Source organism: Mytilus edulis, chromosome 1, assembly GCF_963676685.1.
Source record: "Mytilus edulis chromosome 1, xbMytEdul2.2, whole genome shotgun sequence".
NCBI classification, from domain to species: Eukaryota; Metazoa; Mollusca; class Bivalvia; order Mytilida; family Mytilidae; genus Mytilus; species Mytilus edulis.
In genome coordinates this window covers 49,566,565-49,581,920 of record NC_092344.1, presented here as the reverse complement: position 1 = coordinate 49,581,920, position 15,356 = coordinate 49,566,565, and the positions used below count along the sequence as shown (strand labels likewise).

The following is a 15,356-nucleotide window of genomic DNA, read 5'->3' as shown; positions in this document are numbered from 1 at the left end:
TGCATTTTGATTGTAGTGACATACATTGAATGATTTATTTTAATCAGATTTCAGTGAAACTGATTTGATATTTGACGAGTCTGAGTTTGCCAGTGAGACCTTCCAGAGACCTTATCAATATCTTAGTCGCTTGGATGGAGATGAAGCTCTTACCGACATTAACCCTGAGGAACCAGAGGGAGACAGGGAAGACTGCTTGCAGATATTACTCAGGTTTATATCTTATCATTTACATTGACAGATATGAATTCAATAGTGTTAACAGATCTAAGATTAAATAGATATTGACAATATAGAAATAAAAAGTGTTGGTTTGATTGCTAATAAGAAAACTACCCATCATAGACCAATGACCAAAAGTGGGTCTCATTGGGGTCTAAGCATGACGCGGGATTGCCAATTTTTTGTAAGCGGGACACGTGAAAGTCAAATTTTTGTGCCGTGAAAACAGGAAATGAAGTCTAGCGGAACACAGGAAATTACAAAAAAATTAGAATTGGTTACCTACGTAGTGTAAGCGGGATACGGGAATCTGATAAAACAGTAAGCGGGATCTGGGATCAGTACCCGCCAATGAGACCCCCCCAAAAATGTAAGCAACAATTGGTTGAACCTTCAACAATGAGCAAAGTTCTGTAATGAAAAATGTTTAAACATTTGTTGAAGTATATTAAGTTGAAGCGGATCAAATTTGCAGGAATTATATATTTACATCAAAAGTTTCTGTCTATCTATTATAGTTTTGAGATAACATGTGAAAAGGCTAGAATTGGTAATAAATTGTTATTTAGGGTAAATAATTTGAATAGGCAGTCAATTGAAAGTTTCTACCATAATGGCATTTTCATAGGTCTTTAATTGTTGAACATTTTCAATCATCTACATCTATCTTTTTTACAGACATTGTGGTGTTAAGGATCCCTCATGGTCAGAATTGTACCATTTTGTTAGTTTTCTGAACAGACAGTTACAGGACTTTGAAACATCAGCTTTCTGTAGTCCCATTGTTCTGCAAGATCTTCCTGGATTTCCTTCATTTGTTTTGAAATTTTTGATACAGATGTCTAGGGTAGGTATTTAAAAAGACTTAATACACAATCTGCAATACCCAGGTACTATAAAATGATACCATGCACACAGATTTTCAGTGTGGGAGTTTTTAAAATTATTTATGAAGAATTATCGAAAAAAATTTTGTTCAACATGACTAGTATTATTGAAACTACCACTGCTATTGCTTTTAAATCCCTACATCTTCAGATTGCTCAACTTTTGCAAGATGAAAATATTTCTCCAGCCCTTTATAATTGGAATCTGACCATTTTTATGGCCATGCCATAGCAGAGGTGGCATTAAGTTTTACCCTTGGTTGTCTGTACGTCCATACATCTTTTAAGTTAGTTTCCGTTCTCTAACTTTAGTTTTCCTCAACCAAATGTTTCAAACTTATACTAAATGCTTATAACCACAAAACACAGATCTAGTTTGAATTTTGGTGGTATCAGTTTAATTGTTCTAGAGTTATGGCTCTTTACAAATTGAAAAATTGCAGAATTTTTTATTCCTTTCTCTAACTTAAGTTTGACTCATTCAAATGTTACGAAACTTATACACAATACTTGTTTCCACAAAATACAAAGTTTAATAGCCTCACTGTTCTTTATGTCCCTTTATAAGAATTTTTTGTCTAGTTAGAATGACATTTCTACAAGTTGTCTGTGTCTAGTTTACCCAGCCCATTAAAAATGTTCTTGTCAGTCTAGTATGAAATAGTTTAGTTTCATATCTCATTAGCATTATGATATCTTTGATATGTTATTATTGATTTGCTCAAGTGACAATAAGTATAGAATATAACATGACATTTTTCATATCAGACCCTTTATCTGCCCAAGGTTATGATATCAGCTAAAGAGCCGCAGGCTCAAGGTCTAATATCATGAACGAGGGCCAATAATGAAAAATGAAAAATGACATGTAATTATCTTTTATCATATACTTCAGCAGAAGAAATACGGACAAGAACTATTAAAATTTAATTTTGTTTGTCTTTGCACTTTCAGTTAATATTTACAGACAACCAAAACAAATCTTAACTTTAATTGTTTTTATTGATATTACAAGCGTTTTATTTATCTTGTCACAACAATTATCATGTTTTTCAATAATATTGTCACCTCATTTATGTCTTTCAAAACATGTTTAACTTAATTATACCCCCGTTTTGAAAAAAAGGGGGGTATACTGTTTTACCTCTGTCTGTCCTTCCGTCAGTCCGTCAGTCTGTCAGTCTGTCAGTCAGTCCGTCCGTCCCATGAATATTTTTCGTCACATTTTTCTCAGGAACTACACTACCAGGATTTCTGAAATTTGGTTTCAGGGTTTTATATAAGTCAGCTATACTGTGTGATGCGTTTTCAGATTCATCACTCGACAACTTCCTGTTTACCGAACACTTGTATGATTTTACACATGATAGCCAAGTTGAAAATTTTCGTCACATTTTTCTCAGGAGCTACAATACAAGGATTTCTGAAATTTGGTTTCATGTGTATATAAGTCAGCTATACCGTGTGATGCGTTTTCAGATTCATCACTTGACAACTTCCTGTTTACGGGACACTTGTATGATTTTACACATGATAGCCAAGTTGAAAATTTTCGTCACAATTTTCTCAGGAACTACAATACAAGGATTTCTGAAATTTGGTTTCAGGGTTTATATAAGTCAGCTATAACGTGTGATGCGTTTTCAGATTCATCACTTGACAACTTCCTGTTAACCAAACACTTGTATGATTTTACCCAAGATAGCCAAGTTAAAAATTTTCGTCACAATTTTCTCAGGAACAACAATACAAGGATTTCTGAAATTTGGTTTCAGGGTTTATATAAGTCAGCTATACCGTGTGATGTGTTTTCAGAGTCATCACTCAATAACTTCCTGTTAACCGAACACTTGTATGATTTTACCCAAGATAGCCAAGTTAAAAATTTTTGTCACAATTTTCTCAGGAACAACAATACAAGGATTTCTGAAATTTGGTTTCAAGGTTTATATAAGTCAGCTATACCCTGTGATGTGTTTTCAGAGTCATCACTCAATAACTTCCTGTTTACCGAACACTTGTATGATTTTACACATGATAGCCAAGTTGAAAATTTTCGTCACATTTTTCTCAGGATCTATAATACAAGGATTTCTGAAATTTGGTTTCAGGGTTTATATAAGTCAGCTATAACGTGTGATGTGTTTTCAGATTCATCACTTGACAACTTCCTGTTAACCAAACACTTGTATGATTTTACCCAAGATAGCCAAGTTAAAAATTTTCGTCACAACTTTCTCAGGAACAACAATACAAGGATTTCTGAAATTTGGTTTCAAGGTTTATATAAGTCAGCTATACCGTGTGATGCGTTTTCAGATTCATCACTTGACAACTTCCTGTTTACCGAACACTTGTTGATTTTACACATGATAGCCAAGTTGAAAATTTTCGTCACAATTTTCTCAGGAACTACAATACAAGGATTTCTGAAATTTGGTTTCAGGGTTTATATGAGTCAGCTATAACGCGTGATGCGTTTTCAGATTCATCACTTGACAACTTCCTGTTAACCAAACACTTGTATGATTTTACCCAAGATAGCCAAGTTAAAAATTTTCGTCACAATTTTCTCAGGAACAACAATGCAAGGATTTCTGAAATTTGGTTTCAGGGTTTATATAAGTCAGCTATAACGTGTGATGCGTTTTCAGATTCATCACTTGACAACTTCCTGTTTACCGAACACTTGTTGATTTTACACATGATAGCCAAGTTGAAAATTTTCGTCACAATTTTCTCAGGAACTACAATACAAGGATTTCTGAAATTTGGTTTCAGGGTTTATATAAGTCAGCTATAACGTGTGATGCGTTTTCAGATTCATCACTTGACAACTTCCTGTTAACCAAACACTTGTATGATTTTACCCAAGATAGCCAAGTTAAAAATTTTCGTCACAACTTTCTCAGGAACAACAATACAAGGATTTCTGAAATTTGGTTTCAAGGTTTATATAAGTCAGCTATACCGTGTGATGCGTTTTCAGATTCATCACTTGACAACTTCCTGTTTACCGAACACTTGTTGATTTTACACATGATAGCCAAGTTGAAAATTTTCGTCACAATTTTCTCAGGAACTACAATACAAGGATTTCTGAAATTTGGTTTCAGGGTTTATATAAGTCAGCTATAACGCGTGATGCGTTTTCAGATTCATCACTTGACAACTTCCTGTTAACCAAACACTTGTATGATTTTACCCAAGATAGCCAAGTTAAAAATTTTCGTCACAATTTTCTCAGGAACAACAATGCAAGGATTTCTGAAATTTGGTTTCAGGGTTTATATAAGTCAGCTATAACGTGTGATGCGTTTTCAGATTCATCACTTGACAACTTCCTGTTAACCAAACACTTGTATGATTTTACCCAAGATAGCCAAGTTAAAAATTTTCGTCACAATTTTCTCAGGAACAACAATACAAGGATTTCTGAAATTTGGTTTCAGGGTTTATATAAGTCAGCTATACCGTGTGATGTGTTTTCAGAGTCATCACTCAATAACTTCCTGTTTACCGAACACTTGCATATTTTTACACTATTAATATTATCCACTTGCGGCAGGGGTATCATCAGTGAGCAGTAGCTCACAGTTTCACTTGTTAATTTTTGCTCCTCAACCATTTTGTGAAAAGTCTTATCTGTTTTCCGCGTTCTGTTGTCATTTTCAAACAAATTGCGGAAATGCACGAAGTTGCATATGATAAACATCACGGAAATTAACGGAAAGGCATGTGATAAACGTCACGGAAATTAATGGAAAGGCATGTGATAACATTCAGGAAGCAGTCAATAAAGGTACCTTTTATCAGGCCGCTATGGAAGTTCTTAGGAATCTTGGTCAATAAACCTTGTAATCCTTTCATAGCCTTTTGATATTTTGAAATGTTATTGAACTGTAAAATTTTAGTAATATTTTATACAAGTTTATGATAATATAAGCATACAGCTGTTCATGCACTTCAAAGCTAGAAAAACATATGAATGTATTTTAGGACTTTGCTACCAGATCTCTACAGATAAGTGAGGAGTCACCAATTGACATGTTGAAGCGTCAGTTACTGGATGATGAGGAGGATGAAGAAGACATTGAGGAACTGTATGAAATGAGAAGGAAATGGGAATCAAGGCATGTATATTATTAGTGTAGTAAAGGGAATATTAAGGATGTTCAAAATAACATGCTTTTTAAAAAACTTTTATGAATTGTAGTACGTAAATGAATTTAAAAAGCAGAAAAAATTAACATTCCGTTTGCATATTTTTGAGATATAAGCCATAGAAAATTTGGCAGGAAATTATTCTCTTTAGATTTTCATAAATTTATCATTAGCACTCTTTTTCTTTCAAAAACTATGAAAAAATAACAATAAATTTATAAGATTCTGAGAAATGTATTTTTAAACTATATACATATGTAATGATATTATATAAAGAAAAGTAGGGGTTAGTGGGCAAAATATTTTAATGGCACTTCATGGATAAAAACAGAAAATTCCAAATATCTGGCAAAACTAAAAAACAATAGGAGCTAACATCCTTAAATATTACGAACTTCAAGGTATATTCCAAACTCTTTGTGGTGACTGCATTGGGGAAAATATATATTGCAAACTTAAAGGTGTATTCTAAACAATTCCTAGAGGAAGTGACACAAATTGTATTGTTCATGCAGTGTATAAATTAATATTATAAGGGAATTATAGCAGATAATGTTGTAATTTATTAACTTATTACAACTGAAATCAAATTTCAAGTTAAAACCTCATAGTTTTTGTGCACCACCTACGATAGTAGAGAGGCATTATGTTTTTCTGGTCTGTTGGTCCATTCTTCCGTTTGCCCATCCCTTCTTCCATTTATCTGTGTGTTGGTTTGAACATTCATTCGTTTGTCCGTCCATCTGTCCCGTTTCAGATTAAAGTTTTTGGTGGAGGTAGTTTTTGATGAAGTTGAAGTCTGAACAACTTGTAACTTAGTACACATGTTCACTATGATATGATCTTTCTAATTTTAATGCCTAAAAAGTGTTTTTATGCCCCACCTACGATAGTAGAGGGGCATTATGTTTTCTGGTCTGTGCGTCCGTTCGTCCGTCCGTTCGTCCGTCTGTCCTGCTTCAGGTTAAAGTTTTTGGTCAAGGTAGTTTTTGATGAAGTTGAAGTCCAATCGACTTCAAACGTGGTACACATGTTCCCTATGATATGATCTTTCTAATTTTAATGCCAAATTAGAGATATTACTCCAATTTCACGGTCCAATGAACATAGAAAATGATAGTGCGAGTGGGGCATTCGTGTACTGAGGACACATTCTTGTTATACCAATTTCACGGTCCATTGAACATAGAAAATGATAGTGCGAGTGGGGAATCCGTGTACTATGGACACATTCTTGTTTTTTCATTTTTTTATGATATTTTAGCTTTATACATATAGCAGTCATAAATTAACTTATTTTTTTCAGTCCACATCCATACTTATTTTTCAACCCAGATCACCATACCATGACATTTCTAGGATTTAATATTGAGAAAGCTACAGGAAACCTCATTGATGATCAAACTGGAGAAAGTTTGGAAGATCATATTATGGATCCAACCCTAGACCAAAGACAACGAACCTTGTATAATGGATTAAATTCACAACCTGGTGTCAATCTGTCAGAAAACTTTGATAAGCTAAGCAGGTAAAAATATTAAAAAAACCCAATATTCTTCATTACAGGATAATATCAGGGATGGGAAAATCAGGCAAATAAGGGGGCAACAAATTAACGTCAGGCAAAAATGTATGAATGTGGGAAATTTCATTAGTTTTGTGATTCAGATCAAATTCATGTTAAAATTGGATCTTTTAGAAAGCATAGAATCAGGAAAAATAAGCTTGAAAATAACAACTCATATCAATATTTGCTATGATAAATAAGAAATTTTTAACTCTGCAAAAATATACCACTTGAAAGTACTACAAAGTATTTGGTTTGATGCAGCATTTATCGAAGAAATTGAAAACATTATCTTAGTAAAATTATGAAATGTCAATGTTCACTTCAGCTAAAATATTACCTTGAATTTCAACTTCATCATAAATAATTATAAAGATCACAATTTGCCTCCTAAATGAAACTTTTTCAAAAATCTTGATGAGAAGTAAAACAAATCTTGTCTTAAAAAAAAAAACCTGATCATTTTTTGCGTATTTATTGGTTAGACCTGTTACAGGAAAATGTGTGCCCCAAATATTGTTATTATTTTTTAAAGAAGAGAAAAAAAGAATATTGACCAAAATTTAGGCAATTACCAGACAAAAATGCATAATAAATTAAGTGATCATAACTTTGTTATTTGATTGTTATGTGTCAAAAATAAATGTGATTGTATTAAAAAAGTTATATCTCAACTATTTGTTTGTAAAATATGTAGTATTCTGGAAAAAAAAACAATTTTGAAATCTCAAGTCCAATTTTAACCTTTGGTGAACCATTTCTTTCATAATTGAAAGTTAAACCATATGCCAGTAGCAAAGCAATATCTCCTAGGTTGATCATTTACCAGTATTTCAAATAGCTATTTATACTTTATCTGCATAATTGATTGTTACCTTTTTTTAGAGGCGAAAAGATAGAAAAGTTATGTCAAGTGATGGGAATAGAGTTCCCACATGATCCAGATGAAACTTACGAACTAACAACAGACAATGTTAAAAAGATTCTGGCCATCTACATGAGATTCAGGTTATTATTCAAAAATTCTTTTGGGATAGCTGCAATAGGCATTATTATAATCTCTAGCAAACAAAACGAAAAACACAGTAAATTTTAACAGCTTGATTATAGAACACACACCAGAGTTGGAATACTTTTAGCCTTATTGACACAAAAGATTTAAATAAAGAAATCAAATTATGCCACATGTTAATGTGCAAGTCAAGAAACTTAAAGTGTGGTTATGATTTATTATATTTGAATGTTTTTGCTAATGTTTTAAAAGAAAACTACATATAAATATGAAGAAGAAATTAAAACTATCAGCTTTTTTTTAAAAAGAAATAAGGATAACAAACATGGCGGAATTTAATGTAAAGAAACATTGCCAAATCAAGTTTTTTTCTAATTTCTTACTTTAGACTATTCTAGAATATTTTCCTCTGACTGGTGTTAATTTGATAGTTTGGACTAAAAGATGGGACTAAACATAACTAAATTCTGTATTTCATGTTTAAATTATGCACAAGAAAAATGGAAGAATATACACATATAACAATTGCAAGGGCCAGATAATTTCTATAATATTAAACATACATCTTCTTATTTTTACAATTATATAACTAATTTTATGCATTTAACATTAATGGTGAACAATTACAAAATGTACATTCAGATGTGATATACCAGTGATTATCATGGGAGAAACAGGATGTGGAAAAACCAGACTGATCAAATTTATGTGTGCTTTACAACACCTACCTGATGAACCTGTGGAGAATATGATTATCATGAAGGTATTTAAAAAAAAATAATACATAATAAGAATCCATTTTTTTTCTGACAACAAACTGTCTCTACAGCAGAACAAATTAAAAATGATATTTCTAAAAATTCATTCTTCACATGAGCTGTATATTCCTGAATCCAACAAATTCTTTTAATCATGTAATGATTTTCACATTCATGGCTCATCAACTTCTTGTTTAAAGATTATGAATTAATCTTACACATGAAGGTCATGTATATATTTTTGTCACATTTTCCTCAGGAACGATAAATTAGACATTCCGGGGTAAACTGTTAAGCCAAAATTGATACGTGTAAAATATAAACTGCTTCAACATTTTCCCATAGTTTTGACATAAAATGAGTGCATTCAAATCATATTTCCAGGTACATGGAGGGACAACAACAAAAGATATTATAAAGAAAGTGAGGAAAGCAGAAGAAATAGCAATGGAAAATGCAGAAGATAATCCCAATATGTATACTGTACTGTTCTTCGATGAAGCCAACACTACTGAGGCTATAGGTGTCATCAAAGAGATCATGTGTGACAAATCTCTGGGAGGAAAGCCAATACAGATACATGAGAGACTGAAAATCATTGCTGCTTGTAATCCTTATAGAAAGTAAGTAACAAATCTTTGGGAGGAAATATAATACAGATACATGAGAGACTGAAAATCATTGCTACATGTAATCCATATAGAAAGTAAGTAACACATCTCTTGGTGGAAATCCAATACAGATACATGACAGACTGAAAATCATTTCTGCGTGTAACCCATACAGAAAGTAAGTAACAAATCTCTTGGATGAAATCAAATATAGATACATGAGATACTGAAAATCATTGCTGCATGTAATCCTTACAGAAAGTAAGTAATCGGTGTACAAAAATGTTCAATAGGATGTCAACTAAGGAAGTTCATATATGTATTTCAGATACGAGGAAGAACTGATTAAATAATAATAACAGAAAATAATGTTTATCAAACCTTACAATTATTAGTGCAGATTTTAAACAGTATGTTCAATAGGATGTCAACTAAGGAAGTTTATATATGTATTTCAGACACAAAGAAGAATTGATTAAAAAATTAGAGCAGGCAGGACTTGGTTATCATGTTGATGCAGACAAAACAACTGATAGGTTAGGTAAGGAAATTCTCTTTTAGAAATAATGGAACTTAACATTATGACTTCTAAGAAAATAAAAATACTACCTGCCAGTGCCTATAATAGTAGGGGACTTTTTGACTTCTAGTACTTCTATCAATTTGTCCATCCATTAGTCTGAAAACAGAATTTAGTGATTGATAACCAAAATTCAATATCTTATCTCATTAAATTTTTAAGTTCAATTTGACCCAAATTAGGTATTCACTTCAGTCATTTGAACTTTTAATACCTTCATGATCATGAGTAACAAATAGGACAATTTCTGAAATCCTACATGAGACTATATGTATTCAAAAGATAACAACTCCCTCGTAGCATGTTATAAGTTGTCTGTTTTAATTTTAATGTGGTTTTATTTCAGGTCGTGTACCAATGAGACGATTAGTATACAGGGTACAGCCACTACCCCAGAGCATGCTTCCTCTAGTTTGGGATTTTGGACAGTTGAATGCTAGAGTGGAAGAAATGTACATCAAACAGATGGTTCTAAGATATGTAAGAAAACATATAGATTATAATTTGTTAATTAATTCAGACAAGATTGTTTTCTATATATATATATATATATATATATTGCAGGCATGAGTTTATATATAATATACCTTTATTTCAGGTTAACAAAGGCAAACTACCACAGATACCAGGTTTAACAGATGTCACAAGTAGAATTCTAAGTGAATGTCAAGATTTCATGAGAATGCAGGAGGTCCGTATTAATGATAAAATGTGGGGGTATATTGTTTTACCTCTGTCTGTCCCTCAGTCAGTTCATTTGTTAGTTTCATCCATCTGCCTGTCTGTCTGTCAGTTTGTCCGTCTGTCCGTCCCATGAATATTTTCGTCGCATCTTTCTCAGGAACTGCATTTCAAGGATTTCTGAAATTTGGTTTCAGGGTTTATATGAGTCAGCTATACCATATGATGTTTTTTCAGATTTATTACTTAACAACTTCCTGTTTACCAAAAACACTTGTATGATTTAAAACTTGATATAAAAAAGAAGATGTGGTATGATTACCAATGAGACATCTCTCCACAAGAGACAAAATTACACAGAAATGACACAGTCAACTATACTGTGTGATGCTTAATCATATTCATCACTCAACAACTTCCTATCGAAATATTTGGGTGGGGGGTATCATCAGTGAGCTCACAGATTCACTTGTTGAGCAAATTGTACTTTCTTTCTGTACCTTCTAAGAAATGGAAGAGGCATTAATTAGTATGATGTAATCAATTAAGTTCTTTTTCTCTAACAAAGTTTTAATAAATATCAGAAATTCATTTTCTTAATGAAGGACAGTTTTGGGCCATGTCACCTTAAAAGAATATCCATTTTAGTTTGTTTAGAATGTTTTGTTGACTTACTTAATTACTTAGATGGTGATATTTATAGATTATCATTGATCATCTCAACAAGATTGATTTTCTCACTTGAGCCGGTACAGAGAAAGTGAGAAAAGCAATCAAGTTGAGATGAGCATTGATAATCTGTTTATTGCTATTTTGCCTATGACTATGTTGATGTTAACATTGACAACTGCATGTGCCCCCTTATAAGGTTCAAGCGATAATTTTTCATATTACTCTACTCTGCTGAGAAAGGAAGTTATCAGACAGTAAGATGAAAAGAAAATTTCTTAAAATAGCAATAAGTTGATTTATTGAGTTCTTACCTTTTCTGTATTCTACATATACTTATGCATATGTTTTTGTACAGGATGAATGTAGTTTTGTGAGCCTTAGAGACGTGGAGAGAGTTTTAGAAGTGATGACATGGTTCTACAGACAAACAGAAGAAGGGGGGATATTGTTTGATGAGGATGCTGATCAAGATGAGGATTATGAGAAAATTGAGGTAAAATACTATGTACTCTTCTGTTCATTCACAAAAAAAATGCTATATTTTAGACTTATAATGAAGGTTTACACCATGCATATGCATATCAAAATTTCATGACAATCACACAGATTGTATTCAAAGGAGGCGTAATAATGTTGTTTAATGTGTGCTTAAAAACTAATTTGATTTCAGATTGGAATTAATTTTACTGTTAGTAAGGCTTAAATTAAAATATTGTTTGTTTGCCCTTTACCGACCGACCCTATAAATTCGCTCTGCCTGAAAATCTTTTATTTGTACTTATCAGCAAGATTTTATTTTATTTAATTTTTTCGTTCCTACCAAAAATCTTTTATTTGTATTTCCCGCTCAAAATCCTCAGGTTTTATCTTTATCGTGAAAGGTCTAGTCCGTTTGGTATCACGTGAGCGTTTGACATGAACACTTGCATTTAGAGTTTCAAAGCATTTGTTTGAAATCGATGTTGAACGCTTTGAAATCATGACATGACGTACATTACCTCTGTATCTTTATACTTGAAGAGCAGGGTTCATTTACAAAAAAAGTTTGTTTAATACAGAATTATCAACGTGTGTACAAATCGTAGTATTTTGTGTAAACGGACGTTGTATTCTATGTAGGGATGGCCTTTTGTGATCCGTAGTTCAGGAAGATTATGTTAACGATGCCTTCGACCAGCATTGCTATATTATTTATATCTGACATGAACCAAAGGTGACAAAAGCCTGTGAAGTGGAGAATATTTGGCAGTAAAATCGCCCAAGTTTTCCATACAGATCATTTATAAATGCGATGTAAAATCATGTGACATTAGAGTTTAAGTCTTGTAGCATTTTTATTGGAAACATAGGCACACACGGAAATTTAAACACTCTAGGGACTTTTTCTACTAGTAATGTATGTCTGCCCGGACATATTTTACCAGGACAAAGTTATCTCTTACAGAAAACCTTTAAGTAGAGGTAAGCGTACAAGGTACGTAGTCGTAGTACAGAATATTAGTGCAAGTTCAAACTCTTCAAAGTTCCAGGCATATATAAACGTTGAAAATATGCAGCACAGCTCTATATTTTGATATTTAAAAACAAAATAGTAGTGCATATGAATTAACTCCACATTCTACATGTCATGATATTTTTTTTCGAAACGTAGTCCCGGAAACTTATTAGCAAAAGCAAAACAGACAAAAATGACATTATGCAGATTTTGTATCTATTAAGATAAAATATTATACCTATCTGCCTACCCATGAAAAAAAATATACAGAGCCAAGTTATTTTTTTGGGGAAAAAAATAACATATTTTACCTACCTACCCTGTTTCAAAACATAGGGTCGGAAAAGGGCAAACAAACAATATTTTAATTTAGGCCTAACATGCAAACCTGAATATGATTGATGGGAAAAAAATGTTTTGTCCAGATTCAGTGTAACTGCTCATGTAATTAAGAATTGCAACAATGCATATTTTTTATGCCCCATTTATGGGCATTATGTTTTCTGGTCTGCGTCCGTTCGTCAGTCCTTCTGTTCCTTCGTCCGTCTTTCACGCTTCAGGTTAAAGTTTTTGGTTGAGGTAGTTTTTGATGAAGTTGAAGTCCAATCAGTCCAATGAGTACACATTAACCTTATGATATGATCTTTCTAATTTTAATGCCAAAGAAGAAATTTTCTCCCATTTTTACGGTCTACTGAACATAGAAAATGATAGTTCGGATGGGGCAAATAAACAAGAATGTGTCCTCGGTACATAGATGCCCCATCAGTGTACGGGGGACACATTCTTGTTTATTTATATTATTTTAGGGCAGTTATATTTTTTTTACACATTTATTCTTTTTTGTTAATAATATTATATACTTTTCTTAAATTGCAGATAACTAGGGCTCTCATTTTAGCACTGGGTGTTTGTTACCAAGCTTGTTTACAAAAGAGACAGGATTTCAGAGATATGATAGCTGATTATTTTGAAGAACCATATCAACTTTTAGATGACGACCAACTTGAAACAGAGCTAATAAGGTTTGTTAATCAAAATTAGAAGATGAGGTATGATTGCCAAAGAGACAACTCTACAGGAAACCTAATGACACAGAAATAAACAACTAAAGATCATAATACTGATTTACAATGCATTTGTACAAATGTACTAATTTATTATTGAATTCAAGGGACAAAAAATTTACCTTATCAACTTACTTTTTCCTTTTGTCAATTTTTATAAGACTGCAAAAAAAATTTTGGGATCGTATGATGTTGTCATCGTCTGCGTCGTCCGAAGACACATTGGTTTCCAGACAATAAACTTTAGTTTACGTAAATGGATCTCTTTGAAATTTAATAAGAAGGTACAATATCACAAAAGGAAGGGGGCTATGGTGCCAATAGTTTAGGAATTAAGGGCCAAAAGGGGTCAAAAACAAGCATTTTCCTACTTTCAGGATAATAACTTGTGTATAAGTATTTCAATTGCTCTGAAATTGTTCCAGAATGTTTAATACCACAAGTAGAAGGTTTGGATTCATTTTGGAGGCTATGGTGCCAACAGTTTAGGAATTAATGGCCAAAAGGGGCCAAAAACAAGCATTTTTGTAGTTTCTGGACAATAACTTGTATGTAAGAGTATGGATCTATCTGACATTGTACCACAAGGTTCCATATCACATAAGGAAGGCTGGGATTGAGTTTGGGGGTTATTGCCCCATTCATGCAGGGATAAGGAGCCAAAAAGGAGTATATATCTAGTTTCCAGATAATAACTTGTGTTTAAGTGTATGGATCTCTCTGAAATTGTACTACAAGGTACCATACTACAAAGGAAAGGCAGGGATCAAGTGTTGGGGTGATTGCTCCAAGGGGGGATTCAAAAAGTTTTGGAGATTCCAATTTTTTTAAGGGGTTCAATTTTTTTTAAAGTTTTTATAAAGTGTTAAGAAGAAATCTTTAACTGTACAGTATTGAGCAATAGATTTGTAAGATCCTGATAATTGTTTTGTGTCAAAAACCTATATTATGTCGAAAATTTGATAAAAATCCAAATTCAATCAGTATCAAGCTTGAATATTGTCCTAATTTGCCCAAACTGTTCAGGTTTCAACCTCTGCAGTCGTATCAGGCTGGGCTCAGCAAAGCATTTTTTTCATTCTTATTAATTATAAAATACATTTTTGTTCTTTAGTTGCCAAGACAAGTTTTTAGATAGTGTGAAGTTAGCAGACAATATAGCCAGGAACCAAGCTCTGAAAGAGAATGTGTTTATGATGATAGTCTGTATAGAGCTTAGAATTCCATTATTCTTAGTGGGAAAACCTGGAAGCTCTAAATCTCTGGCAAAGACAATTGTAGCAGATGCAATGCAGGGTGACACTGCTCGTAGTCAATTGTTTAAAAAGTACAAACAGGTACGTCTTTGCTATAAATGTTTCATGCAACATGCAATTGTTAGGAGGTTTTTGGATACCAAATGCAAAAAAAATGTTTTAGGGAAAATCATGAAAATTAGCTATGTTTTAATTGCACAGAATTAAAAAAAATCATATGATTCAGAAATGAATTACTAATCAATTAAGTCAAAGAAAATCCTCAGCAACCATGTTAGTTTCAAGCCTTATTCTGTACAAGTTTATTTAATAAACTATAGTTATTGCTCAAATTATTAACAACCAACAAAGGCTGCGACCTCTGGGCTTTTTAGAGGCGACTTC

At 32.7% G+C, this 15,356-nt stretch overlaps 1 protein-coding gene across 1 annotated transcript in view; it reads left to right on the top strand.

The window, feature by feature from the left end:
- The window catches only part of LOC139513313 (E3 ubiquitin-protein ligase rnf213-alpha-like), a 110,077-nt gene that overhangs the window by 25,615 nt on the left and 69,106 nt on the right, over nucleotides 1-15,356 (top strand). Inside the window, exons 24-36 of the mRNA XM_071301707.1 lie at nucleotides 48-213; nucleotides 901-1,069; nucleotides 5,109-5,242; nucleotides 6,580-6,801; nucleotides 7,726-7,848; nucleotides 8,495-8,615; nucleotides 8,995-9,233; nucleotides 9,680-9,762; nucleotides 10,148-10,281; nucleotides 10,400-10,492; nucleotides 11,510-11,647; nucleotides 13,529-13,674; nucleotides 14,831-15,053. Coding sequence (XP_071157808.1) covers nucleotides 48-213; nucleotides 901-1,069; nucleotides 5,109-5,242; nucleotides 6,580-6,801; nucleotides 7,726-7,848; nucleotides 8,495-8,615; nucleotides 8,995-9,233; nucleotides 9,680-9,762; nucleotides 10,148-10,281; nucleotides 10,400-10,492; nucleotides 11,510-11,647; nucleotides 13,529-13,674; nucleotides 14,831-15,053 — 1,991 coding nt within the window. The remainder of the gene's footprint in view (nucleotides 1-47; nucleotides 214-900; nucleotides 1,070-5,108; nucleotides 5,243-6,579; nucleotides 6,802-7,725; nucleotides 7,849-8,494; nucleotides 8,616-8,994; nucleotides 9,234-9,679; nucleotides 9,763-10,147; nucleotides 10,282-10,399; nucleotides 10,493-11,509; nucleotides 11,648-13,528; nucleotides 13,675-14,830; nucleotides 15,054-15,356) is intronic.